Raw genomic sequence first — 25106 nt, 5'->3', positions numbered from 1 at the left:
GTAATTTGATTTTTCATTTTTCTTATACTTCTATTTAACTTTTATTTTTTGTTTGATAAGGAATGTATAAGACATAATTATCTCATCATATAATATCGGCGTGAGAACCTTACTAACGATGTTAGACAAAATGTTATCATTAGATTATGATTAATTGATATATAAAACACGAGGACCAAAAGTAATCATTTTTAAACCACATTGACAAACATAACTATGACTCCAAACAACGAGGATCATTATTAACTTTTACCCTTATTATAATAGATTTGTGTTGTTAACCATATGGTTAGAGTCAACAAAGAGAAGGGACATGTATCATTATACTAGGTGGGTGGGAATGAGGGTGAGGAAGTAAGGGTGGAGAGCAAATTTGCATCCGTGTTTCTAGGCCTCAGTATATACCCGTAGAAATTTCTTGTGTTAACCCTTTCCATAAAGAGAGAGCAGTCCCATTGTGTTAGATCGAAGTAGCATAGCAAAGATGATTTTCTCTGCTTCTGTGTTTTGTGTATTGCAGTATTTGTGTTGACGTGTTGACGTGTTGATGAGAAGGATGTCGATAGTGGAATCCCTATTGATGCTGCCATGCCTGGTCCTTATGAGATTCTCCGAGTGTACCTAGGAAACTCTTATTATTAATTTTTTTATATTTTTTTTTATTGAAATTTGCAGCGTTGTGTTTATGCTTGTTGTGAAATATATCATGATGCATGTATAGATGTTATTCAATTCAGTTTCAGGTATATATAATAATGATAACTATGGTAAAACAAACATTTGCATATATGGCTACTGAAGCTCAAAGTAGGGTGATAATTAACTTAGTGAGACTGTTTTATTACACGGTGTGTATATACATGTACAACATCATTTCATAAGTCTTCAAAAACAATAAAAACTCTCGATCTGTTTCCCTGCCGACGACCTGAGCATAAACTCTACAACGATATGACGGTGCACCAGTCACGTTCGACGCGTATCATTGTGGTGGTTCCTCTTGTGTTCATAGATAGTCCATGCATGGTACGAGGATAGAGATCAAAGCCTGGAAATTATCGGTCTTCAACATTTTTCGGTGAAACCTAAGATGAAGAAATCTTCGTTCTCTACACGTCAAATTATCATGTGTTTTTGGGTTCGTTTGTGAGGCAACCGGCCTAGAGTTTAAATCGACATCAGGTTAATCTCAATTTCTTTAGACACGTGTGTCAACCACACGTTCGTCTGTAGATATATATGAAGGGCCTTATTTACCCTTCCCGTGTATTCCAGAATGATTCTCCTTTTTGTATACAGGAATATTAATTTTCCTATAATTATTAGGGCTAATAACTTTCCTTTATGGGGAACTTTGTATGCCTATATATTACCGTGAATCCCTATTATGTCGATCACCAATATAAAGAACAACGATGACTTCAACGTATTGTTCCTTGCTGGCAATCAATTATCATTAATTACACTGTAAATTTTATTTTTACATTTTATTTTTTGAAAGGATTTTTACATATTTGTCCCTGATAAAATCACTAATGTCTAAACATGGGCCTGAACTTTTGGGCCACTCTGTCTATGTTTGCTTATTAGTTACGGGCCTTTGTAAAGTCCATGATCATGTCCTTAAAAATTATCCCTAAATTATTTGCATGCCGATTCAGGGTTTCGATTGGAAAGGATGGACAAGCCGACTTATCGTGTGGTATTCTCGAAAAATAATATATCTGGTACGTTCCTCCATCTCTTGTTCTCGTTCTTCCTCTTAACTGTGTTTTCTTTGTTTCATCGAAAAAACTGTGTTTTCTTTGTTTTTTGTTTGCTTTTTATTGTGAATATATGTAAAGTTTGGGAACAGACAGACCCATATACGTGTTACTTAGAACAATATGCAGGTCGAGTCCGGGTATGACATAATGAATAATGCAGGGTTGAGTGTCAGATCGACTGTGTTTCTTCTTCAATTTTGGAAATATCTGCATCCGAATATTGACTAGAAAGAGTTATAGCATATGTTATCAGACAATCAGTGTCTTTAAATTGCGTTCTCCGTTATGATCTCTTGCAGATGATCTGAACAAAAAGTGGAATGAGGTGGAACACGTCTTTGCTTCTCATGGCCTAATCTGCACAATGGATGAGGTTAAATTTTTTTTTTTTGTTTTTTTTTTGTGACTAATACTCTTATTGACAACCCAAATGACTTTTTCTTCAAAAAAAAAAAAAAAAACCCAAATGACTTGGAGTGCGAAACATCTTCTTGGAAATCACTCGTTTCATTATATTATTATGTGCAGGATGAGCGCAAATTGATTCTGGAAACAGCTAATACTGAAGACGGATATATCACTGAAAGGGCTAGGCGTGCTCTTGATGCTCTCGCTTGTGGTCTGAACCCAAACTGGGTACATACAACACATTTTTTCTCATTGTTTACTTACTTTACATAACTAATGAGCCATTTTATATGTTGACAATAATTTAATTGCCGAGTTGGCCAGGTTTTGCTTCGTTCATTATCTGCCAATGTAGTTCCCTCTCTTTTATTGCAACAATACTTGTTGCAGGATCAGTAGTGAAGGAATATACATTTAGTACTTTTCTTTTCAACTTAAACACACCAGGGACCTTAATCAACTGATAGTTTTTCTTATTGAACAATCTTGTGCTATTTTGATTTAATTTTCTCATTCAAGTCCACAACCTCTCAATTGCAGGTTAAACCAATATTGCTCGGACAAATCTATTGTGATACGATAATAATACAGAAACCAGAAGGGATGAAAGAGGTATGCAAAAATTTTCTTTTATTTTAAAGTAGGTTAAAGTTGTTTGATTTGTGTTATTCAAAGTTTCTCCGAGTAGTGTTACAAGGGACCTTTTGATTTTCGTATCTCCTTTGTTAGAACAGTTCTAGATGTGGTGTTATGCAAGAGCTGATAATTCTTCTGCTTCTGCTAATATTACCTATTGTGTGTAGGTTGAATTTTCAAGCAAGTATGATGTTTTCATCGACAAATTTCAAAAAATATATGTGAGTAAAATTCTTATGCAAATATTGTTATGGATTCACTTTCTGCTTGAATTTCATACTCACTTCATCATTGCAGTCATTCTAATCTTTCACATTATATGCAGGATCTCCAAAACAAGTGGTACTGCTACGTATTTTATTTTGTAAGTGTTTGTTGTTGTTGTTGTAGTACTTAATTTTGTTTGTTGTACAAGTTTAATTTTTTTTTAAATTGTCCTGTAAATGAATAGGAAACATGTATTTTTGTTATGGCTACTTCGTTTCAAGCAACAAGCGCAGTGAGGTTTCTTGTTCGAGAGAGCCTTTGGGACACTGACACCTTTCAAGATAATGTTGACATGCTGATGGAAAGTTACGATCTGAAGGAAGAAGCTTTAACAAATAATTGCCAGCGAAGTCATAGTGATCCTAATTGGAAAATGGTCAAGACCCTGACTCTCTACAGTATGGAGGTCAATATTAAATATTCGTCCAACACTGTATTTATCGAAGTATCTTTAAATGGATCTATTAGATGTGCCACAATACGTAAAACTATTTTCACTAAAAACACAAGGTAATCTAACCCATGCTCGCTCACTCTGCTTGGCTCTAATTCTAGCCATTTCAAAATTGAGTCTTGACTGTTGTGAAACTTGAAATTCAGTTTATTTCATTAATTTCATAGGTTTGTTTCGAAATTGGCTAGTGCTTGACCAAACGAGGCTTTAGAATCAGCTGCTCTGATAGGTTCACAATATAAATATAAGGGTCTCGGCTGCTCTGTTAAGAGTTAAGAGTCTCAAGATAGGTTCACAAACTCAAGTTGCATGCATTTATAGGAAGAGTTCTATCCCGTTTTGTTCCTCTAAATCGGAAGCAATGAAGATGTTTTGGTTGAATCAGTTTTTGAATAAATTTTGGTTGAATCATTTACTGCATTCAATCATACCAAACATTCATTCGGTTTGACACAGTTCCATAGCCACAAGGAATTTAGAATTTTATCTCCTCAGTAGTATAACAAATCAGCATATACTTGATGCAGATCTTCTAGTGTTCAGGACACTGTATTTGTTGACAAGTGGTGATTTCATATCTAATAATTACAGCAAAATTACAATATCAAATGAATGATATTCAGACCCTCTTCGCAGCTTTTGATACCAGATCACACAGCAGTACAAAATTTGCAAGCACTGTTGATAAACCTGCATAAATTCAGATGTCAATGACTTTTTCATTAATTATCTAGCAAGAGAGAGATATCCAAAACCAACTTAAGCAAAAGTGGAATTTGAACTGAACTGCTGAGTGCTTGTCAAGGTCTATGCAGACATAAAGCATTAAACTGAGACTGGAAGTTTCTAAAATGACATTTGTTATCCCAAAGGGTGACAAATAAATTACCGAGTGTAAATTATTTCATCCAAGATCCATCGTTCCCCAGCACAAATCCTTGATTGTCATCAATAAACCTACAGTGACGACATAGGAGTTTAACCGGCAAAGCTCATATATAACTTTCAAACTCTTGCTTAGTTTTAATTCCTTGTGAATATGAACCAAGAAATAAAAGAGGAATTACTATCCATTCAAGTTTTGGTGTGTTAGAACTTATAAGTGGGATATTCTTATATTGAAGTGGTAAATGAAACTGAACGATCTAAAAACAGCCGCGGAGATTGGTTTGTGCCTTACAATTAGAAATTACTGTATTACGAAATATCGAGGTAAACATAAAAGCTAAGAAGAAGTCCTGTATGTCATGTATAACAGATAGAAGTCCATTTTTGTTCCACAGCAAAAGAACATAGTCTTTTGAGTACTGCCAAGCTTGTTTTCTTGACCATATCTCCTCGTTATTGTACTTCCTGCTGTGCTAGATGCCTCGATCAAAAAATATATATCACAATTCTTCATGATCCATATCTCTCTGGCTGCACTATTATCAATCTGCATTTTTTAACATGTACATAACACGAAATCTAAGTTACATGGGTTCTCAACTTCTAATAATATGCCCCCTGCTGCTTCGCCTGTCTGATACTGTATAACTCACAAGGGCTTTCACGCAAGGATTAATCTATCAATGCAATAGCAGTACTAATTCAGGAACTTGATCGAAGAACTTGCGTGACTCACATGGTTTAGTGAATTAGATTATATGCATATATGGTTAAGCATGGGTATTATAAAACCATGTATGCCGACCAGTTCAATGATATCGATCCTCATTTATTCCAAGATGCCAAGATTTTATATACATATATATAAATATTCAGATAATTACTTAGGTATGAAAATCATACTCAGGACCTACCAAAGATTTTGCAAAATCACTAGTAAGGTTATATGATAGATGTACTTAATTGGCTACTAACCTGTTCTGGCTTAATTCCAAACACATGACTACAGTGGTGCCTATATAATCTGCGTTTTCTCCTCCAGTTGCCACACTCACATCCATACTAAGATGGACAGTATTAAGCCTCATGCTGTGTTTATTCCAGTTCCAGCTCAAAGCCATATAAAGGCAATGCTTAAACTAGCGAAAATCCTCCATCATAGAGGCTTTCACATTACCTTTGTCAACACAGAGTTCAATCACAAGCGATTTCTTAAGTCTCTAGGACCCAACTCCCTTGACGGCTTGCCTGATTTTCGGTTCGAAGCCATTCCAGATGGGCTTCCAGAATCGGATGAAGATGCCACCCAAGATGTCGCTTTGCTTTGTGACTGTATCAACAAAAATTTCCTAGCTACTTTTTGTGCCCTTATTATGAAACTGAACAATAGTACTAATCCTCCTGTGAGTTGTATAGTTTCAGATGGTTTTATGTCGACATTCACCATCACAGCTGCTGAAGAATTTGGAGTTCCAGTAGCATTGTTCTACACCATTGCTGCTTGCAGCTTGATGGGGTTTACACAATATCCCAGTTTGATCGACAAAGGACTTGCACCACTTAAAGGTACCAAACTAACTTTCCTATTGCAGACTCTCAGATTTTAACATGGTGTTTATTTTAAATTCATTATATTGGGTGTTGTAGATGAGAGCTGCTTCACCAATGGGTTTTTAGACACGGTAATAGACTGGATTCCAGGAATGAAAGATATTCGTTTAAGGGATCTACCATCCTTCTTTCGAACAACAAATCCCGACGACATCATTTTTAACTACTTCATCGAAGCAACAGGCCCAAGAATTCAGAAGGCTTCAGCTATTGTTCTCCATACATTTGATGCATTGGAACAAAATGTTTTGGATGCTCTCTCATCTAGGCTTCCACTTGTTTATGCCATTGGACCTATCCAATTACTTCTGAATCAGATACCGCAAAACCCTCTGACTTCTATGGGTTACAGTCTATGGAAAGAAGAACCTGAGTGCCTTGAATGGCTGAAGAACAGGGCACCAAATTCAGTGATTTATGTGAATTTTGGTAGCGTAGCGGTCTTGACACCAAAACAGCTAGTAGAGTTTGGTTGGGGACTTGCAAACAGCAAGTTTCCTTTCTTCTGGGTGATAAGACCTGATCTGGTTGTTGGCGAGTCGGCAATTTTGCCACCTGAATTTGTAGCTGAGATCAAAGATAGAGGGCTGCTAGCACATTGGTGCCCACAAGAGCAAGTACTCAACCATCCATCCGTTGGAGGGTTTCTAACACACAGTGGCTGGAACTCAACCATTGAGAGTTTGACGGCCGGAGTGCCTATGTTGTGTTGGCCATTCTTTGGTGACCAGCAAACAGATTGTCACTTCAGTTGCAAGGAATGGGGTGTTGGCATGGAGATCAGTAACGATGTCAAGAGAGACGAAGTAGAGAAGCTTGTGAAAGAGTTAATGGAGGGAGAGAAGGGCAAGAAAATGAAAAACAAGGCCTTGAATTGGAAAGAACTTGCTCAAGAAGCCACTGCTCCCCATGGCACTTCATCCAGAAACTTGGACACTTTAGTGAATCAAGTGCTACTAAGGAAAAGCCAGATGTAATTTGGCATGAGAATAATGTTCTCTTATCTTAATTTGCTGTTAATTGGCTTGTAAGATTGATGTTTGGTAGTCTCAATAAAGTTGTATTGTTCAAGCTTTAAATGTTTGAACCAATGAATTTGGTGGTTCTGCAGTATGCATGGATCAATTATCAAGGAGACACTCAACTGCAGAAACATTCATTGGCCATATTGCAATAATGTCCCAATTGATATCCTGGACATAATATTGCTGGGTCACCAATGAATAGTGCTTTTCATCTAGACTCTAGAGTAGTTTGTACAATGAGCTTGATGTGTTCTTCCACAAATGGGGCAAAAAAAATCAGTCATAAGAACTCCCCCAGCAAACTCTCCAAATGATTTCCTTCACCGCTCATTCACACATAAAAATGGTGCAAAGGGCAAATAAATGGTCTTTTTCTTGTTTGTTAAGAAAAAGTATGGACCAAAAGAAGGCTTATCACACACATCCGCATCAGGAAAAACCTACAACTTCGATCATAAATGACACTGACACGTACTTATTTACACAGCATCCAATTATTGATTTAGGCTAGGCATGGGATTTACAAATCGCTCCACCGACAACATAATTGTTAGCGGTGAGGATCGAACTTCGATTGATTGGGACTCTTTCACAACCACGATCATACCAACGGAACCAATCTATTTTCATAAGGGCAAATAAACATAACATGTTCCCCTAACAAAATCTCAAACTTAGATACTTATGATGTTTGGGATTCCTACATGCTTAATGCTTATTATACTCAGAGGAGTTTACTGAAAGAAGAAAGAAGAAAAAAAATATAGGGTCAGTTAGTGGACTCACCTGACTAGTTAGTCCCAGTTGTTGTTAGCTACTTCCTTTTCTTCCCAATTTTTTTGATCCGCTTGTTGAAGAAATGGGCTCCAAGATGGGAATTTTGGCATCGGCTTGTTGTCTCTCCAGAATTTAAAAATCTGGGTTCGTGTTCACGGCGGCCGGCAACTTTTGTTGCTCTCGCTCTACGCCTCTACGGTCAATCTGTTTTAGACTAAAAAAAAAAAAAAAAAAAAAAAGTTAGTACTTCTCAAACGACGGAACAGACCCACTATTATACAAAGTGGCCCAGTAAATGAAGCCCAAGAGGACTACTAATTACAAGTGATGTGAAATTGTTGTTGTTGTTTTTTTTTATTCGACAGTGGGTTTTTTTATTATATTTTATTTATATATTTATTTATTTATTTATTTTTAAATGAGAGTGAAGTAGCAAGTCATCTCGGTTACGATAGTCATTATTCAGATTGTGGTCTACGAGAGTATCCTAGCAAACATATTAATCTCTCGCCGTAGGCGCACAATACCAAAGGTCCCTCAAACTTATTGTCTACAAACTGGTGGTACATAGTTGGGACTTGAACTCTAAATATGGGGGTTTCGTATTAGGGACATCGTCCAACTTTACAACATCTGTAAAGGTGGGGCCGATTGAAAGGGCCAAGCATTCTTAGGAACTAAAATAGGTGTTTATGCGTTGATGTGTGTTCTCCGAGGCGCAATTGGGTTTGGAGGTATTCTACTGGCGACGATTATTGCTTGATTATAGGTTGGAGGGGCCGCATTTAGCGGATTGGGTCTGGGCCAAAAGGGATCATGTGGCGGGTTGGGGCTAGAAAATAACACCGGTGACGGGTGTGCAGCGGTGGAAGGCGATCGAGAAGCCTTATGTTTGGGGTGCTCTGAACAGAAGTGGGGATCAAGCCTCGGTTGAGGCTCGGCTTTTGAATCTGGGCCGGGTTTGGATCCAGTCCAACCTTCTTCAAGCTGTTTTGGAATTTTTTGAATTTTAATTTTACTTTTAGTTCATTTTCGCTTTTATTTTATAGATTTCAGTACTTTTAAACATGCGTCATTCCACATACTCTTTAATGTAGTGTGCATGATAACATTATCAGTGATCTGTTATAGATTACTTATTCTTTTTCTGCTCCAGCTTTTAATCAAGCCATCTTGGTGGCCCTCGATTTAGAATCTTTTATGTATTTCAATTATGTAACGTTTTGTTTTATTTATGATATAACTGTTAATGAGTTTGTTATTTTTTAATAAGTAATAACGGTTGTCATCAGCTAGCTCTCATATTTACAATCCACACTCCTTTTTTTATATAGTAAATTTAAATTTGTCTTTACTCACACATGTGTTTTGTCTTTTTGTAAAAAATTTGACTAAAAAAATAAAAAAATGAGTATAAATTGTAAAATAGAGAGTGCAAATTTCACTGCCTAAAAAAAACTAAGTTGAAGGCTGAGAATTGAAATTAACGGGAGCCCTTCTAGTGAGGACTTGATGAAGACTTTTCCGCTTATCCCATCTTTCGATCTTATATCTACATCTTGACCGTTCAATTTATAGGTATTTATGAGTAGATCATTTCTTCAAATTTTCAGTTATATTGAAAATTGTTAAGACATTCAAATTTTCAGTTATATTGAAAATTGTTAAGACATTCATAAGTGTGATTTATCAATTATGAACTTGAAAGGTTCATATTTGACAGATTTGGTTCATCCATTAATTTGATCTAGTTTGTTATCTTAACGAACACCAATTTAGGTGAAAATTTGTAAAAATGATTTACTTATATAAACCTAAAAACTGAACGGATAAGATGTCAAAATGTGATCGAAAATTGAGTCTTTTAAACCACAAACCGAAAAGTCATCACCAAATCCTCACTAGAAGGGCTCCCTGAAATTAACAGCTAAATTGGCGGTGCCGATATTAATTGGTCAAAATTAAATCTCAATCATATATAGTCTAGGAAAAATGCCCACTACCCCTAAATTAAAAGATTTTTTTCCCACTAACAAAATCTAATTCTAAATTCCTATCAACCCTATACACTGTTAAGTTGTTATTCCCACTAACAAAATTTTTGTTGTCTAAAATACCCTCCCTCAACATCACTTTTCTCTAATCTTCCCCTTTCCGATCTAGATCCCCTCCCTCTCTCCCTCTCTCTAATTTCCTTCCTTCTCCGTGACCACTAACACTTCTAGTTTTAACCCAAACCAATTCCGGTGCCTCTCGTCGGAGACGCCCTGCTCCTCTCGTCGGTGGCTCTCGCCAACGCCGGCACATCCCAACCCTCCCACCGCGGTCGTGGCAGTACGAGGAAGACCGAGTTGGCCAACATCACGGCCTCGCCGGAGTGGGGAGCTCGCGACACATGTCAGAGCAGAACGGCGACGCCAAGGAGGTGAATCGGAGACAACACTGATGGTGCCGAGTTGGGAGAGCGTGGCGCGCGTGGTGCCGGCGATGGATTCGACGGTGCAGGTGCTTTGCGTTCACATGGAGCTGAATTTCTCGTTGTCGATGCACACTCTGTGGAGCCCCATACGCAGGTAAAGCTCAAGAAGTGTGGTTCTGAGACTAAGTACTTGGCAATTGTGTTGGTTATGGGGACTGAATGTGAGATTGATTATTTTTTTAATGTGATATTGGTTCTACTGTTCTAGGCAGAAGTTTATCTTTTTTGTGTATTGCTTTGGGATCTTGTGTTTGTTTATTGCAACTAACTCAAGAGGGACTAAATTAATGGCAGTAGAGGTGGCACAAGTTGTTTGTGTTGACATTGTGGATGAGTTGATGAAGTCGGTTGCACCATTTCACTATCTTTCACGTATTAATTATTTTTTCTTTCTTCTTTTTATTATTTCTATGACATTTAGGCAATTTCACCTATCCTTTTTTTTCTTTTGGGATGTAATATGAGGTCTATTAGGGACCCCGACAGACCCCTTATTGCACCTAATAGACCTCCTACTGCCCTTAGTAGAACCTCCTACTACCCGCAGTATACCCCCCTACTGTCCTCAGTAGACCCCTCTACTGCCCTTAATAGACATCTCCAATAGACCTCCTAATACACTCAGTAGACTCTCCTACTGCCCCTAGTAAACCCCCCTACTGCCCCTAGTAGACCACCAGACAAACCTCCTACTGCCTTCAGTAGACCCTCCTACTGCTCCCAGTAGATCCCTGAACAGATTCCCGAACAGATTCCCTATTATCTCTAATAGACTCCTACTGCCCCTAATAGATCCCCTAGTTTTCGTCAGAGTCCGGTCAACGGTTGTCGGAACTCGGTCAACGGTTGTCGGAGCCCGGTCAACAGTCACCGAAGTCCGGTCAACGTCATTGGTCGTGAGAATCCGGACATAGAAACTTTATTTTATAATAGACTCTAATAATGGTCTATTGTAGTTTATTTAATTTATTAAAAGTATAATTATCTTTCTATTGTTTAAGTTGGTTTTTAGAAATTTTAAAATCTGATTTTGTTATTAAGAACAAAATTTTTAAAATTAAAGTTAATGGGCATTGTCTCTGTACTCTAACCATGGAATACTAGAAATAGAAACAGGAACGGTGCCCGGTTCCTCATCCCCGTATAACTTGAAGCGCACTCCTATGTGACAAAGCTAATTCACATTCTCCATACTTCTAGAACTTATAGTGCAAGCTTAGCTTTTCTTTCCTCTCTTCATTACTTAGTTGACTGCACTTTATGACAAACTACCTGTCTAGTGGCAGGATCTTCTGGTCATATTACTCATCAGAAAAGTTCAAGCTAGCTAGTGATGGTTTAAAATAAAGAATACGTACACAGTTTGATCTCTGCCCCTATATATATATATATATATATAAAGTTACAAAGCTAGCTAGTGATGGTTTAAAATAAAGAATACGAACACAGTTTGATCTCTGCCACTATATATATATATATATATATATATATATATATATATATATAACGTGCGTGTCTGTATATATACATACATACAAGTTAATCAGCTAGACTTGTTATCAGACACACNCAATCTATGGCTATATCGATGGGTTCCAAGGAATCTGTAGCTGATAAGCCTCATGCTGTATGTGTTCCAAACTCCAACTCAAAGCCACATAAAGGCAATGCTCAAACTAGCAAAGCTCCTACACCATAGGGGTTTCCACATTACCTTTGTCAACACAGAGTTCAACCACAAACGCTTTCTTAAATCTCAAGGACCCAACTCCCTCGACGGCTTGCCCGATTTTCGCTTCGAGTCCATCCCCGATGGCATGGCTGCAGGTTCGGATGATAATGCCACCCAAGACGTCATCTTGCTTTGTGATGCTATCATCATGAAAGACCAAATGCTGTCTCCTTTTCGAGAACTACTGGTGAAGCTCAATGGCCAAGACATTGGTCCTCCGGTGACTTGCGTCGTTTACGATGGTTTCATGCCGTTTGCGATCACAGCTGCTGAAGAACTTGGAGTGCCTACAGTAGTCTTCTTCCCTGTTTCTGCTTGCTGCTTTATGGGATGTAAACAATATCCCACTTTGATTGAAAAAGGACTTGCACCACTGAAAGGTACTGAAAATGAACATGCATGCTACTGAGCTAATTATGTTTTGTGGTACGGTGTTCAATCACTTGTAAATTGGAACGCATTGCAACTGACTGTTTCAAAATCATAAGCATTGCTAGCCTACCTTTGTTAATTATTTTGATCAATTTCCAAAAGACGTACCTAGTTTAGTGGGTACTAATTAATTACATGGCTTATTGGGTGTAGATGAGAGCTGTTTGACAAATGGGTTTTTGGACAAGGTATTAGATTGGGTTCCAGGAATGAAAGATATCCGTTTGAGGGATTTACCCACCCACTTTCGAACTACGAACCCCGACGACATCCTGTTTAACATCACCATGAAATCAATCCATAGAGCTGAGAAAGCTTCGGCAATAATTTCTCATACTTTTGATGCTTTGGAGCCTCAAGTTCTGGAGGCTCTCTCATCTATGACGAAGCTCCCACCTGTGTATGCAATTGGACCTCAACAATTACACCTCAATCAATTGCCAGAGGACCCTTTGAAGAATATGGGATATAGTCTATGGAAGGAAGAGGCTGAGTGTCTCAAATGGCTTGATTCTAAGGAGCCGAACTCTGTTATTTACGTCAGTTTTGGCAGTATAGCGGTAATGTCACCGCAGCATCTTGTAGAGTTTGGTTGGGGACTTGCAAATAGTAAGGTTTGTTTCATCTGGGTGATCAGGCCCGATTTGGTTGTTGGTGAGTCCGCGATTTTGCCGCCGGAGTTTGTAGCTGAAACCAAGGAAAGAGGTCTAATTGCGAATTGGTGTCCGCAGGAGCAAGTACTCAACCACCCGTCAGTCGGAGGGTTTTTGACACACTGCGGTTGGAATTCGATGATTGAGAGTCTGTGTGCAGGTGTGCCTATGCTGTGCTGGCCATTCTTTGCCGACCAGCAAACAAATTGTTGGTCTGCTTGTAATGAATGGGGCATTGGCATGGAGATCAATAATGATGTGAAGAGAGACGAAGTCGAGAAGCTTGTTAGACAGATGATGGGGGGAGAGAAGGGTGAGAAAATGAGAAGCAAGGCCTTGGAGTGGAAGAAGCTTGCGGAAGAAGCTACTGCTCCCCATGGTTCATCTTCCCAAAACTTGGAAAATTTAGTGAATGAAGTTATGCTCCGGCAAACAGAAGGGCATATCTAATTTCTAGTTAGTAACTTAAAGATGTTATGATTGTTATCCATGCTTAATTTGTAACAAGGCACGCACCTACTAGTACTTAGGAATGCGCGTAATTTTGTTTCTCAATTTTATGTTTCGGTGGAGGATCGATAGTTCTTATATAGCTATCAAGTGTACTCTTGTATGATGTATTGTAATCGATTTTTGATCAATTATATATATTTTGATATTTTTTCCGTGCAATAAAACAAAATAGAACTTGATTCTGTTGTCTAAGGTTTTGAATGAAGAAACATGTAGATCGCAGCTGCTTCTTCTGCAATATCGGGGAGATTGATCTACTATATCTAATTAAGGTGTTTGGGGCCTAGAGATGTAAGAGCGCCTGTGAATGGACTACTCTTATACGTGTTTACAAATGTTATATATATGAAAGCCTTAGTGGTGTAGGAGTTTTGCTAGTTTTGGCAGTACGTGCTACCTTTCTGTGGCCTTGAGACGGAGCTGGAAGACACTCACACACACAGCATGAGGCTAGGCTTATTGTTTATTAGAAGCATGCCGTGCATCAATATTGTACGCGTATGTGTGTGTACGTGTTTGTAGCTAACAATGTAGTGTGTAATGGCAAATATATATGATGGACATATATATTTATTTAAGGTGCTGAAATTTACACACAATTTTTTACATTCTACACACTGTAATTTTTTAACATTTTTTCATCAATCCATAAATTTCTATTCCAAAACTACCCCTCTTTTTCCATCTCTCTTCTCACGATGTGAAACCCTTTCCATCTCTCTCTTTCTCCTCCCATTCCATCTGCAACCAAATTCTAACAATAGAGGGCCAATCACAATTCACAAGGAATACTTTCTCTCACACCACAAGATCCTCAATCTTTCGCACCCACCATCGTTCGACCCCGATCCAAGGACCTCAACTCGCTGCTCGACCCCAGGATCTGAGAATCTGATTCTGTCCAGTCATCGGCTTCTTTCGCCTCAATGACGCCGGCAAGGCAACAAGCAGCCCCACCGAAGAGGATTAGGTCGAGGTCCAAACTGAATTCTTGCCCACCTGGAAATTGGTTACTTGATTTTCGGGTTAATACGGAGTAGCTCCATCCCGGCAATTCTTGGTTTCGAATTGGCGGTGTTGGCTCGGTCGTAGGTGGAGGGAGGGGAGAGAGGAGTGAGAGAGTGAGGAGGAGAGAGAATTGATTTTCATCTCAACAACTCAAAATTCTCTTTGTCTGTATTGATTTTCATAGAAGAAACTGAAGCAAGAGGATAGAATAGAAACTCGAGGGAAAGGATGAAAGGGAGGAGACAAATAAAAACAAGGTGATTTCGTAAAAGCAGCACAAGGGTGTGTAGAATGCAGAAAAGGGTGTGTAAATTTCAGCACCCTATATTTATAAGGGTTCTTTATGTCACTGCCGGTTTGATTTTAGGTACGTGTTCTATATTCACACGTACTTCTAATGACGTGAGTTTATTATGTTGGAAGAAAATGATGATTAAGGTATGAATCACAATCAATTTTCATCTCATGAGGTGATACTTATTAGTTTGGATATCTTGTATCTCATAGTTCTATACCACAGACATGGAGTTTGTTCATATTTCTAACGATGTGAGTTCTGGAATGCTCCAGAGCGTTCGTGCTCCGCGTTTGTCCGTCTTACATGTGGCTCGTCCACTGACACCTGTAAAAAACAGGCGTGAGTCCACCGTTAGTCTTCTTTGGGTTTTTCAGCGCGTGATATGCGGTAAGTTTTTGAAGCGCAATTCAGAGGAGAATCTGGGGAACAGCGTCGAGTTGTGTTGAAGAAGCTTCAATTGGGAGGCACTATATTAGCAGCCACAAACAGATGGAGAATTGGAAAAGGTAAAAACAGAAGATCGACGGGAACCTCGAATTCTGATCGAGACTGGTTTATCTATATATCGTAGGTGTCTTGTGTTGATGAAGTTTTGTGATGGGAAACACTGTAGCGCTAAATCGTATCTATTGAACTTCGTAAGAGCGGGCGGTTATACAACGAGTGAGAGTGAGGAATAGAAATTGGCCGCAAGTCCTCTGAATATTGTCGATCCAGATGGACATACCGGGAGACGATCTGAAACTCAGCTGGATAATAGTTGATTGGATTTCTCGTACCCGTTTTGTTGAAGGTCAGTGATTATTATGAAATTGTTATTGAAATCGTCTATCTATAATGCAATTTCCTGAATTGTAAACTACTAGAACTGGGTTTCTGTTTAGAAATATCGAGATCTGATTGTTATGGTTTATATTGAATTCAAATTGTAGTACTGCTGTGTTGTTAAACGTAGTTCTGTAATGTCTGTAATGCTTACGGGCCGTGTTGTTTGGGTAGATCACATGAAGATGGATGGGATTGATGGAGAATTATTATCATGAGTTGTCTTCAACCGGGGAGGATCCTGAGAATGATAAAGTAGCTCAGAAAGATTACAGAGAAGGTGATTCCTTTTATTTTGAGCTCAACTATTTTGTTTTGAACAGTTCGATAAGCAATGTGAGAGTTGCATGTCCCTTAGCTTACATTATATGGCTGTCCTTGTATTGGTTGTTAAGTATAGCAACCGAGGCTACTATTCTAATACCCTATACTAGAATTCAAATTAGTCATTGTTACAATTGCAAGTTATGATCCCACTACCATTGTGGTAAGCATCATATCTACATACCGGATATGTCTTGCAGCAAAATGCAGAAGCTAGAAATACATTCTTTGCCATTATTGAGAATGATACAATCTGTACCTAATTAGAATTTAAAATCAGACCTTCCCTTGCCCTCCCATGACAATTGACATGAGTATGAACAATTGAATGGTTAGCTTGCTTAATTATGGTAGTGAAGAAAATTATAGTTACTTTTTCATTTTGTACTAGTTATAGACATTCCGTGTCAAGATATTCATGGCCAGAAAAATTGGGAGGTTGAAAATATGTTCCTTCATTTGTATTAGCTGTCTTACTTATTGTCTGTGGTCTTCCATGAGATAGTCATGGCTGGTTTGCCTTCAAAGTTGAATCGAACTTTCTTGCAATCATGTTCCTATACGCAGAATGTGACCGTTAGCATTATTATTGTAAGTGTAAATGCCTTTCTTACCATTATCTGACATGTTACTCTTGTAAATTTATGCAGATTGTGACAAGATTTTTAATCATTGCTGTTTTATACTGAATTGAAATAGAGGATGAATATTGATCCGAAAATTGATGACGGTGGTCTCCAGTTCAGCGAGGAGAATTATTACCAGCAGCTGGATTCAGTATTGAGAATGTCGCGGAAGACTGTGATGACTATAAAGAGGAGGCAAAAAGCAATATTGAAAAGGGGGACAGTGGTAAGTGTGTGGAGGATAAAATTCGGATGGATTCAAATAAGTGTGTTGATGATTTGGAAGAGGGAGTAAAAGTAGCTGGTTTAAGAGCTGTATTTGAGACGGATTGGTTTTTACATTTGGAGGGGAAGAACATGAAGACGCTTAAGTTACAAAACATTGAAGATAAATCTTACAGAAACCTGGATGAAGTGGGTTTGGTAGTGGTGGGTTTGTGCTTTGTGTTGGTGGTGGTGGTGGTTATGAAATGGAATGGTGCTGCAACTCCAATGGAGGATGCCGGAGTAGTTGATGCAGCTCCAAATTTATGTGAGGCTACGATCATACTTGACAAGAGCACAAGATGGGATACATATCATATTACCCTCAGGGATTTCCTTGCAAATTTTGACTGCTCAGGAAAATTATCCATCTATCCTTTTGGTTTTGAGGTATGCAAAATGCCAAGTTTTAATCAGCTTTCGGTTTATTGTATGTGTTGTTCGATAGTTCTTGTAAACTTTCATCTTCTTTTTTGATGTTGTTGTGGGAAATGTTGTAGGATATCCTCTTTTCAGAAGATACGAGGCAGACCTGTTTTGCACCATTGCCTAGTCTCAAGCATTTGGACATGAAGATAATAGACCGGAAAAGTTCCGCAATGGCAGTGACAAATTGTTACACGAGGGACTCGTTGAATTGGATGGCACCATCTCTGGAAATTCTATCTATAAACAAGATAAACAAGAAATGGAGTAAAAATTTCAACAGAGATTAATTCCTGGTACACTTTCATCTTTCTTAACATCTTATGGCATTGATATTGACTGGAATAGCTCACAAGTAATTTGCAGATTGCAACTCTAGTTAAGTCCAATTTGTCAATTTGCCAATCGAGCCTAGTTGTTATATATACTTCTATAGTAAAGCTAGTATTAGTATATGTGAACAAAGTTCAAATCTGTGCGTAAGAATGATTCTTTCTAAGTTTCTCATCTGTATTATTTGAATGTCTGCAGTTCTGACAGGTGGATGTTGAAGTTTTTAGTAATCCAGCAATGATTTTGAAGATGAAATTGACCAACCTTCCACGGAGACTATAAATCATTCAGAAAGGGTCCCTAAAATGTAAAATTGTTCGGAATTACATATGAAAGCTTATAGTGTCTTGATTCCATGACTGAAATTTACAGGGTTAGCATTTCTGGCTTACTAAAGTTTGTACTGGCTCCCACCATATATGTAAGGATCAGAAACTGACATGATTGCAACCTAAGAGCTATAAAATTTTATCAAAATTTTCTCCAATTCAGTCATATATCATGCTAGTCAAGTTCATCATGTTGTTTGGAAACGATGTGACCTATCATGCAAATTTCACGTCACTTATCACACGGAAACGCTCTTACCAACCTTTTCGTGACCGAGTTTGGTTGATTCTTTCACATGTTAAACTCTTACACATATGAGACGTAACCACACATAAAAATTTGGAGACGTTTAACTCACGTTGATAGGATTCCTCATAGGGAAGATTAAGCGTAAAAAAGTTGACCCTTTTTATCGGCACCCAAAAGTTATTCGAAATACGTGATTTTTCAACTAAAGCCGTATTTCATTATTCCGATCACATCTTATTTCATGAGATTTTTGAAAATTTTGCTTCCTTTGTGTAGTTGGTTTATAAAGTTGTACACTTGTATATAACCTGTTAAACCAGTTATACCACATTAGTTGATACATTGTGATTCCGATGACTAAAATTCTCAAAATGAAAATTCCACCGTCTGATATGATCATTATAGTAAACCATGTCTATGGTATAAAATTAAACTTGATTCGGCAACATTCGGGGCTTGATCGAAGCGGTCAACCATAATCTATCGTCACTTATCACACGTAAACGCTCTTACCTACCTCCCCATGATCTAATTTGGTCGATTCTTCCACATGTTAAACTCTCACATAGATGAGACGTAACCACACATATAAAAATTTGGAGACGTTTAACTCTAGTTGATAGGGTTCCCTATAAGGAAGATTAATCGTAAAAAAGGTTGACCGTTTTTATCGGCACCAAAACGTTACCCGAAATATGTGATTTTTCAACCATAGCTGTATTTCACTATTTTGATCACATCTTATTTCACGAGAATTTTGAAAATTTTGCTTCCTTTGTGTAGTTGGTTTACAAAGTTGTATACTTGCATATAACCTATTAAATAAGTTATACTATATTAATACACACGTTGTGATTCCGATGACTAAATTTCACAAAATGAAAATTCCACCGTCCGATATGATCATTATAGTAAAACATGTCTATGATATAAAATTCAACTCGATTCGGCAACGTTCGGGGCTCGATCGAAGCGGTCAACCCTAATATATCGTCACTTATCACACGAAAACGCTCTTACCTACCTCTTTGTGACCTAGTTTGGTCGATTCTTCCACACATTAAACTCTCACATAGATGAGACATAACCACACATATAAAAATTTGGAGACGTTTACCTCCCGAAAATAGGGCTCCCCATAGGGAAGATTAAGTGTAAAAAAGGTTGATCGCTTTTATCGGCACCAAAACGTTACCCGAAATATGTGATTTTTTAGCCATAGCCGTATTTCACTATTTTGATCACATCTTATTTCATGAGAATTTTGAAAATTTTGCTTCCTTTGTGTAGTTGGTTTACAAAGTTGTACACTTGCATATAATCTATTAAATAAGTTATACTACATTAGTAGACACGTTGTAATTTCGATGACTAAAAATTACAAAATGAAAATTCCACCGTTAGATATGATCATTATAGTAAAACATGTCTATGATATAAAATTCAACTCGATTTGGCAACGTTCGGGGCTTGATCGAAGTGGTCAACCCTAATATATCATCACTTATCACATGGAAACGCTCTTACCTACCTCTTTGTGACCTAGTTTAGTTGATTATTCCACACATAAAACTCTCACATAGATGAGATGTAACCACCCATGAAAAATTTTAGGAACGCTCACCTCCCAACGATAGGGCTCCTCATAAGAAAGAGTAAGTGTAAATAGGGTTGACCGTTTCTATCGGGGATCAAACGTTACCGGAATTATGTGTTTTTTCAACCATAGCCGTATTTCACCATAACGATCACATCCTATTTCACAAGGTTTTTGAAAATTTTGTTTCCTCTGTATAGTTGGTTCACAAAGATTTACACTTACATAAAACCCACTAAACAAGTTATACCACATTAGTAGGCACATTGTGATTCCAATGCCTAAATTTCAAAAAATGAAATTTTGACCGTCAGATGTGAAAGGTATATTAAAATACGACTAGGATAGAAAATTCAAATGTATTCGGCAACGTTCGGGGCTCCATCTAAGCGGTCAACCCTAATTCATCGTCACTTATCACACGGAAACATTCTTAACTACCCCTTCGTGACCTAGTTTGGTCAATCCTTCCACACATTAAACTTTCACATAGATGAGATGTAACCACCCATGTAAAAGTTAGGGGACGTTTACCTTTCGATGATAGGGCTCCCCATAAGGAACATTTAGGGTAAACAAGGTTGACCGTTTTGATCGGGCCTTAACATTGTTAAATTAAAATGATTTTTCTACCATAACCGTATTTCATTATTCTGATCACATTTTATTTCACGAGATTTCTGAAAATTTTGTTTTCTGTGTGTAGTTAGTTGCACTACAAGAATTTTACACATTGATAGCACTTCATTAATAGCGTTTATTCACAAAGTCCTATAATTGGCCATTCTAACCTGAAAAAAAATAATAAAAAATAAAGGAAACGCTATCTAAAGTCTCGCTCCTATCAAAATTCAAAAATGAAGGCGGGGTCTAAATTTTCATTTCCCCTTTCCCACTTATCGTGCCCGCCCAAATAAAAAGTTAAAACACTCATCAAATCCGCCCACCGCAGAAATGTATAGAGCTTCGCCTTCTTCAGTACCTCAGACAATCTCTCTCCTAAATCCCAATCCATCTCTGCCGCTCCCTCAACCGCCGTTACGATCTCCACTCGTCCTCAACCCTTCGACCCCTCCTCTCAAACCCCACACTCGATCCCAAGTCCTCAAAGCTCTCTTTCCCCTATTCCGGGCGAAAGCTCGTGGAGGCCATGGCTGAAGATCCGAGGTCGGGTTTGGAAAACCTAATTGGCAAATGGTCTTCTGGTGTGGGAACTTCGATTCAAAGTATGCGGTTACGGATTTTCAAACTCTAACTGGTGAAGGTTCCTCTCTGACCTCTCTCATCATCTTTCTTTGGCTCTATGCATTCATGTGGTTGGGTAATCAGATTTGGTTGAGTTAGGGTGATTATTAACTGTAGTTGTTCAACTATTGAGGCTTTAGAGACAATTGGGGATCTTTTGTCCAGTTGGGTTTCCAATTGTTATTGTTTACTTTTAGTGAATTCGTTTCATGTTCTTGTTCGATTGAACTTTCTCCAATCAAAACAATAAACCCTTAAATTTACTAAATGATTAGGGGTTTTCTGTACTTGTTTCTTATTTCAGAAAATCCTAATGAGCTTAGTTTTTGGATTGTCATATTTAATGGTAAATGGCCAAATAGAAAATACGGACGAGTTCCTTTGTTTGTTTTTATGTTTTTGTTTTTCTGCTTTGTTACAGAATAGCTGAGAGTTGCAATTCAGATATGAAAAATTGTGTGAGAGTCAAATTCTATGTGCCCATTATAGTTTAGTTTCAAAGTATGCTTTGGAGACATCAGTCATTTTATATATATTCTTTAGCTGCGAGGGCATGGGGTGACAGTAAAAGTAAAGCCATCTCCCATGACCAAATTCTCTGATTTGGAATTGGAATAGAATGGATCATTTGGCTTTGTTTGCAGGGTGTGAGGACAGTAGAGTTGGTTACCACGTCACTTCGCTATAAATTTGGTTGGTCACATATGGAGAAAGTGAGTATGGGATACTAGAATAACTGGTATATATGCTATCTATCCCAAGTAGAACTAATATAGCTAGTTTTTGATTTACATGAGAACATAGTAATGTGACTTGTGGAATTAGGTTTTTGGCACTGCCTACACTTGGAGAAGGGTGGCACAATTCAAGTATGAAAAATTTATATGAGAATCAAATTCAGTGTGCCCATTTTAGTCTAGTTTCAAAATATGTTTTGGAGACATTGGTCATCCTATATAAGTATATATATATATATATATATATATATATATTGCTTTTTCACTCTGACTCTTATTTAGATGGCTGGCCCTTTAACATTGAGTACCTGTAGAATCAGTTATGAGTGTTATATTTTCAGGCTCTGCTTTTTTCTGTCTTTTAACTTCTCATTGTTTGACCTTTTGTTTTGATTAAACCTTGGTGAAGAACTATGGAAGCAGCATGTGAACTGGGCAAGAAATAAGGGACAGTGCTTGACATGATACAATGATTTCTCTAAGGAACCCTGTTGTAAAGGTTTACTACAAGAACCATGTAATTGTAAGTAAAAAGCACAAATTATTCTAGTCTTATCAGTTTGGAAGCTAAGCCTAGAGGGTTATGATTTATGGCTTGTTGGGTATGCAAAATGTGCTTTCTTACCTTCATTTTTTATTATTATTTTTTTTTCTAGATGTGTGTCTGTGTGTTGATAACTGATTGTGTGTGTGTGTGTGTCTGTATACACACACACACTGACCTTTATTGTTTGAAGGGTTTTGTTTGATCAACTACAGCTGGACAATGGCAACTAGCTAAGAGAAAAACCTACAATCTAGTTGATGCTCTAACTCGACATATTGTTCAGGTATTTAGCTTTGGTTGCTCTTTTATTTGGACCACTTTAGATTGCTTTGCTCTTTTTGTTGTTCAATTCATTGTAATCTAATGATATATTCATTGTATGATATTTTACTGGTTATTCGGTTTATGTAGCTCAGTTTTGAGTCTTTTACTATTAAGTTCATTCTTCTTTACACAACCTGCAGGCAAGATACAACTAGATGAATGTTAAAGAAACAAGATTTAAATTGACATATAAGTGGAAAAGCTCAACTTCAAAATTGAAGAGTTTTAGTCACCTTCAAGTCACTTTTTGATAAGTGGCTAACCGTCTCAACATCAAGAGTTTTAGATCTACTTTAGAGAGTAAATAATTTATTAGGAATGTATCAAGAGCACACAAGGTAGGGAACATGTTGGCTAGCTAAGAGAACGCAGAGGTGTGTAATTTGATCAATGACGCTTGTATTTTAATTATTTTGAGATTATTAATGAAAATAATGTTGTTATGATCACAGATTTTAGATATATTATTGTACTTCCCGAGTTGTAATTACATTGTATTGTAAACATTGATGCGAAATCTACAGGACAATACAACAATTAAAATGTTCTTAGGCAATGAATTATAACATTCAAGCAAATGCTATGGATTGTGTTTTGTGATTGCTTTCTTCTTCTTGTATCTTCCTTGATGCGGGTTTGGAGGCAAAGGAAGTACATCAGTTGATCCTTTTTTACACCAATCTCAATTGAAAGCCACCCTCTAACTTTGACTGCCATAATTCAGCAAGGTAAAAGAGAGTAAGAAAACGATCCTTTATATACACATGCAACTGATTGCATTTTATTTACAAAGCTGTCTATCACATGGTATCAAAATTTACATCAGATGTACCCATATCAGAGTGGACTTTCTATTTCATATCACTATATTAACAAAATGCCACCATTCCAAACAAATACGTACTGAGCACAATCTAATGAAGACAGCAGCACATACTTAATAAAACAAAAGTGAGGCACTCAGTTCACAAGCAAGCATAACTGGGTAATGAACTCTGATTTAAGTCAACTCTGGAATATCAGAAACATCACCACACTTCTTTCCTGAGAACAAATGAAACATAGGGAAGTGAGCTTCACAAGCTCAGTAGCTACAGAAGATAATCAATAGTACTATGATTCAAATTTAGAATGCAATTAGAGTAGTGTGAAAGAATATCAGTAGTAAACGGAATGAAATGGAATTAAATTATGAAGGTTGCTGTTGAGAATTATGAGAATGGAATCAATGACTCAATTGATATAAGGTTACTCAGTTTTCAACAAAGACGACATTCAGCTTGGGACACTTAAATAAACAACTGAACATGTAAAAGGAACAACGAACTGAGACCAACACTTTTGAGTCACACTCTTTGACATTAGAAAAATAAACCCAACACAAATCCGATAATAGCAATAAGACCAGAGTTTTATTTTTCTTTCAAACACTTTGTTCAACGTTCAGAAACCCTTATTCTTCTTTTCCAACGAAATCCTTGAAATCCTTCCTTTTCCGGTCAGAGCCCATTGCTCGTATTAAGGCCAACGAGCACACCCCGTACAAGCGGAAAACCCTCATATTATAGCCAACGAGGACACCCCGTACTAAGCGGAATCCTGATCATTACAAAACTGTTGGTCTCTTCACCCTAGGGAGGCACAATCCCTACGTAACTTATCCCGGGCCTAATCAAATAATACCGTTCAAAACCAAACATGTCCTTTCTGTAAACCTTTTGGCTTCTTTAAGCCAAAACAATCATTAAGGGATTTCAAGAGACTGAAATACTCTTTCTTATATAGAAGTTCTGCCATGAAGTAAACCTTGAAAGGTAAATCTCTTTTTGTGTTTGTCAAGAAACACAACTTTAACAACTCATGCTTTATGAAAATCAAAATGATAGAAACACTCGAGCTTGAGACTTTAAAGCAGCAGGCAACATAGCTTTGGCTTAGATATACTTTAATGAGGAAACATGTAAGCATGAGAAGTTAAGAACCACCAAACTGATAGTAAACATGAAACTTAACAGGAGAACACAGGGGTATACATATAGGTCTGGAAATCTCAAAAGGGGTACAGTACGAGACAAACACAAAATCAGAAGTAAGGTATTGCAAAAGAATGGATCTCTGTTTTCTATAAAAAAAAAAAAACAATTGATTAAATTCAGTTTTGACCCCAGACTTGATGAGGAAATCAGAACTTCATTTAACAACTGAACAAACAATGCAAATATACATATGTGATTTGCTCATCGTAGCAACCTAAGCTTAGTAAGAAAAAACAGGGACCAATCTGTTTTCTTTTAGTATTTGAAACTTTCCCCAAATATAGGCATATGTGAAG

The 25106-nt window shown here is 37.5% G+C and overlaps 2 protein-coding genes and 1 pseudogene across 3 annotated transcripts; all 3 read left to right on the top strand.

Moving 5' to 3' along the window:
* The first annotated feature begins 5474 nt into the window (after positions 1 to 5474).
* Positions 5475 to 7099, top strand: LOC101303049 (UDP-glycosyltransferase 85A1-like). Its single transcript, XM_004303884.1, has 2 exons — positions 5475 to 5985; positions 6067 to 7099. The coding sequence occupies exons 1-2, from the start codon at positions 5487 to 5489 to the stop codon at positions 7005 to 7007; spliced, it is 1440 nt and encodes a 479-aa protein (XP_004303932.1). The 5' UTR covers positions 5475 to 5486; the 3' UTR covers positions 7008 to 7099.
* Positions 7100 to 11845: 4746 nt separating this feature from the next.
* Positions 11846 to 13784, top strand: LOC101302768 (annotated as a pseudogene). The gene is made up of 2 exons (XR_185017.1): positions 11846 to 12423; positions 12629 to 13784. The product of XR_185017.1 is annotated as a UDP-glycosyltransferase 85A1-like (transcript).
* A 1387-nt stretch (positions 13785 to 15171) lies between these two features.
* LOC101308205 lies at positions 15172 to 17721 on the top strand. The gene is made up of 3 exons (XM_004305838.1): positions 15172 to 15334; positions 16838 to 17376; positions 17487 to 17721. Exons 1-3 carry the CDS (start codon positions 15172 to 15174, stop codon positions 17700 to 17702), a joined length of 918 nt encoding a protein of 305 aa, XP_004305886.1. The 3' UTR covers positions 17703 to 17721.
* Positions 17722 to 25106: the final 7385 nt, after the last annotated feature.

This window comes from Fragaria vesca, linkage group LG6 (genome assembly GCF_000184155.1).
Source record: "Fragaria vesca subsp. vesca linkage group LG6, FraVesHawaii_1.0, whole genome shotgun sequence".
NCBI classification, from domain to species: Eukaryota; Viridiplantae; Streptophyta; class Magnoliopsida; order Rosales; family Rosaceae; genus Fragaria; species Fragaria vesca.
Note: the sequence above shows the minus strand (reverse complement) of the source record. Positions and strands in the feature narration are given on the sequence as shown.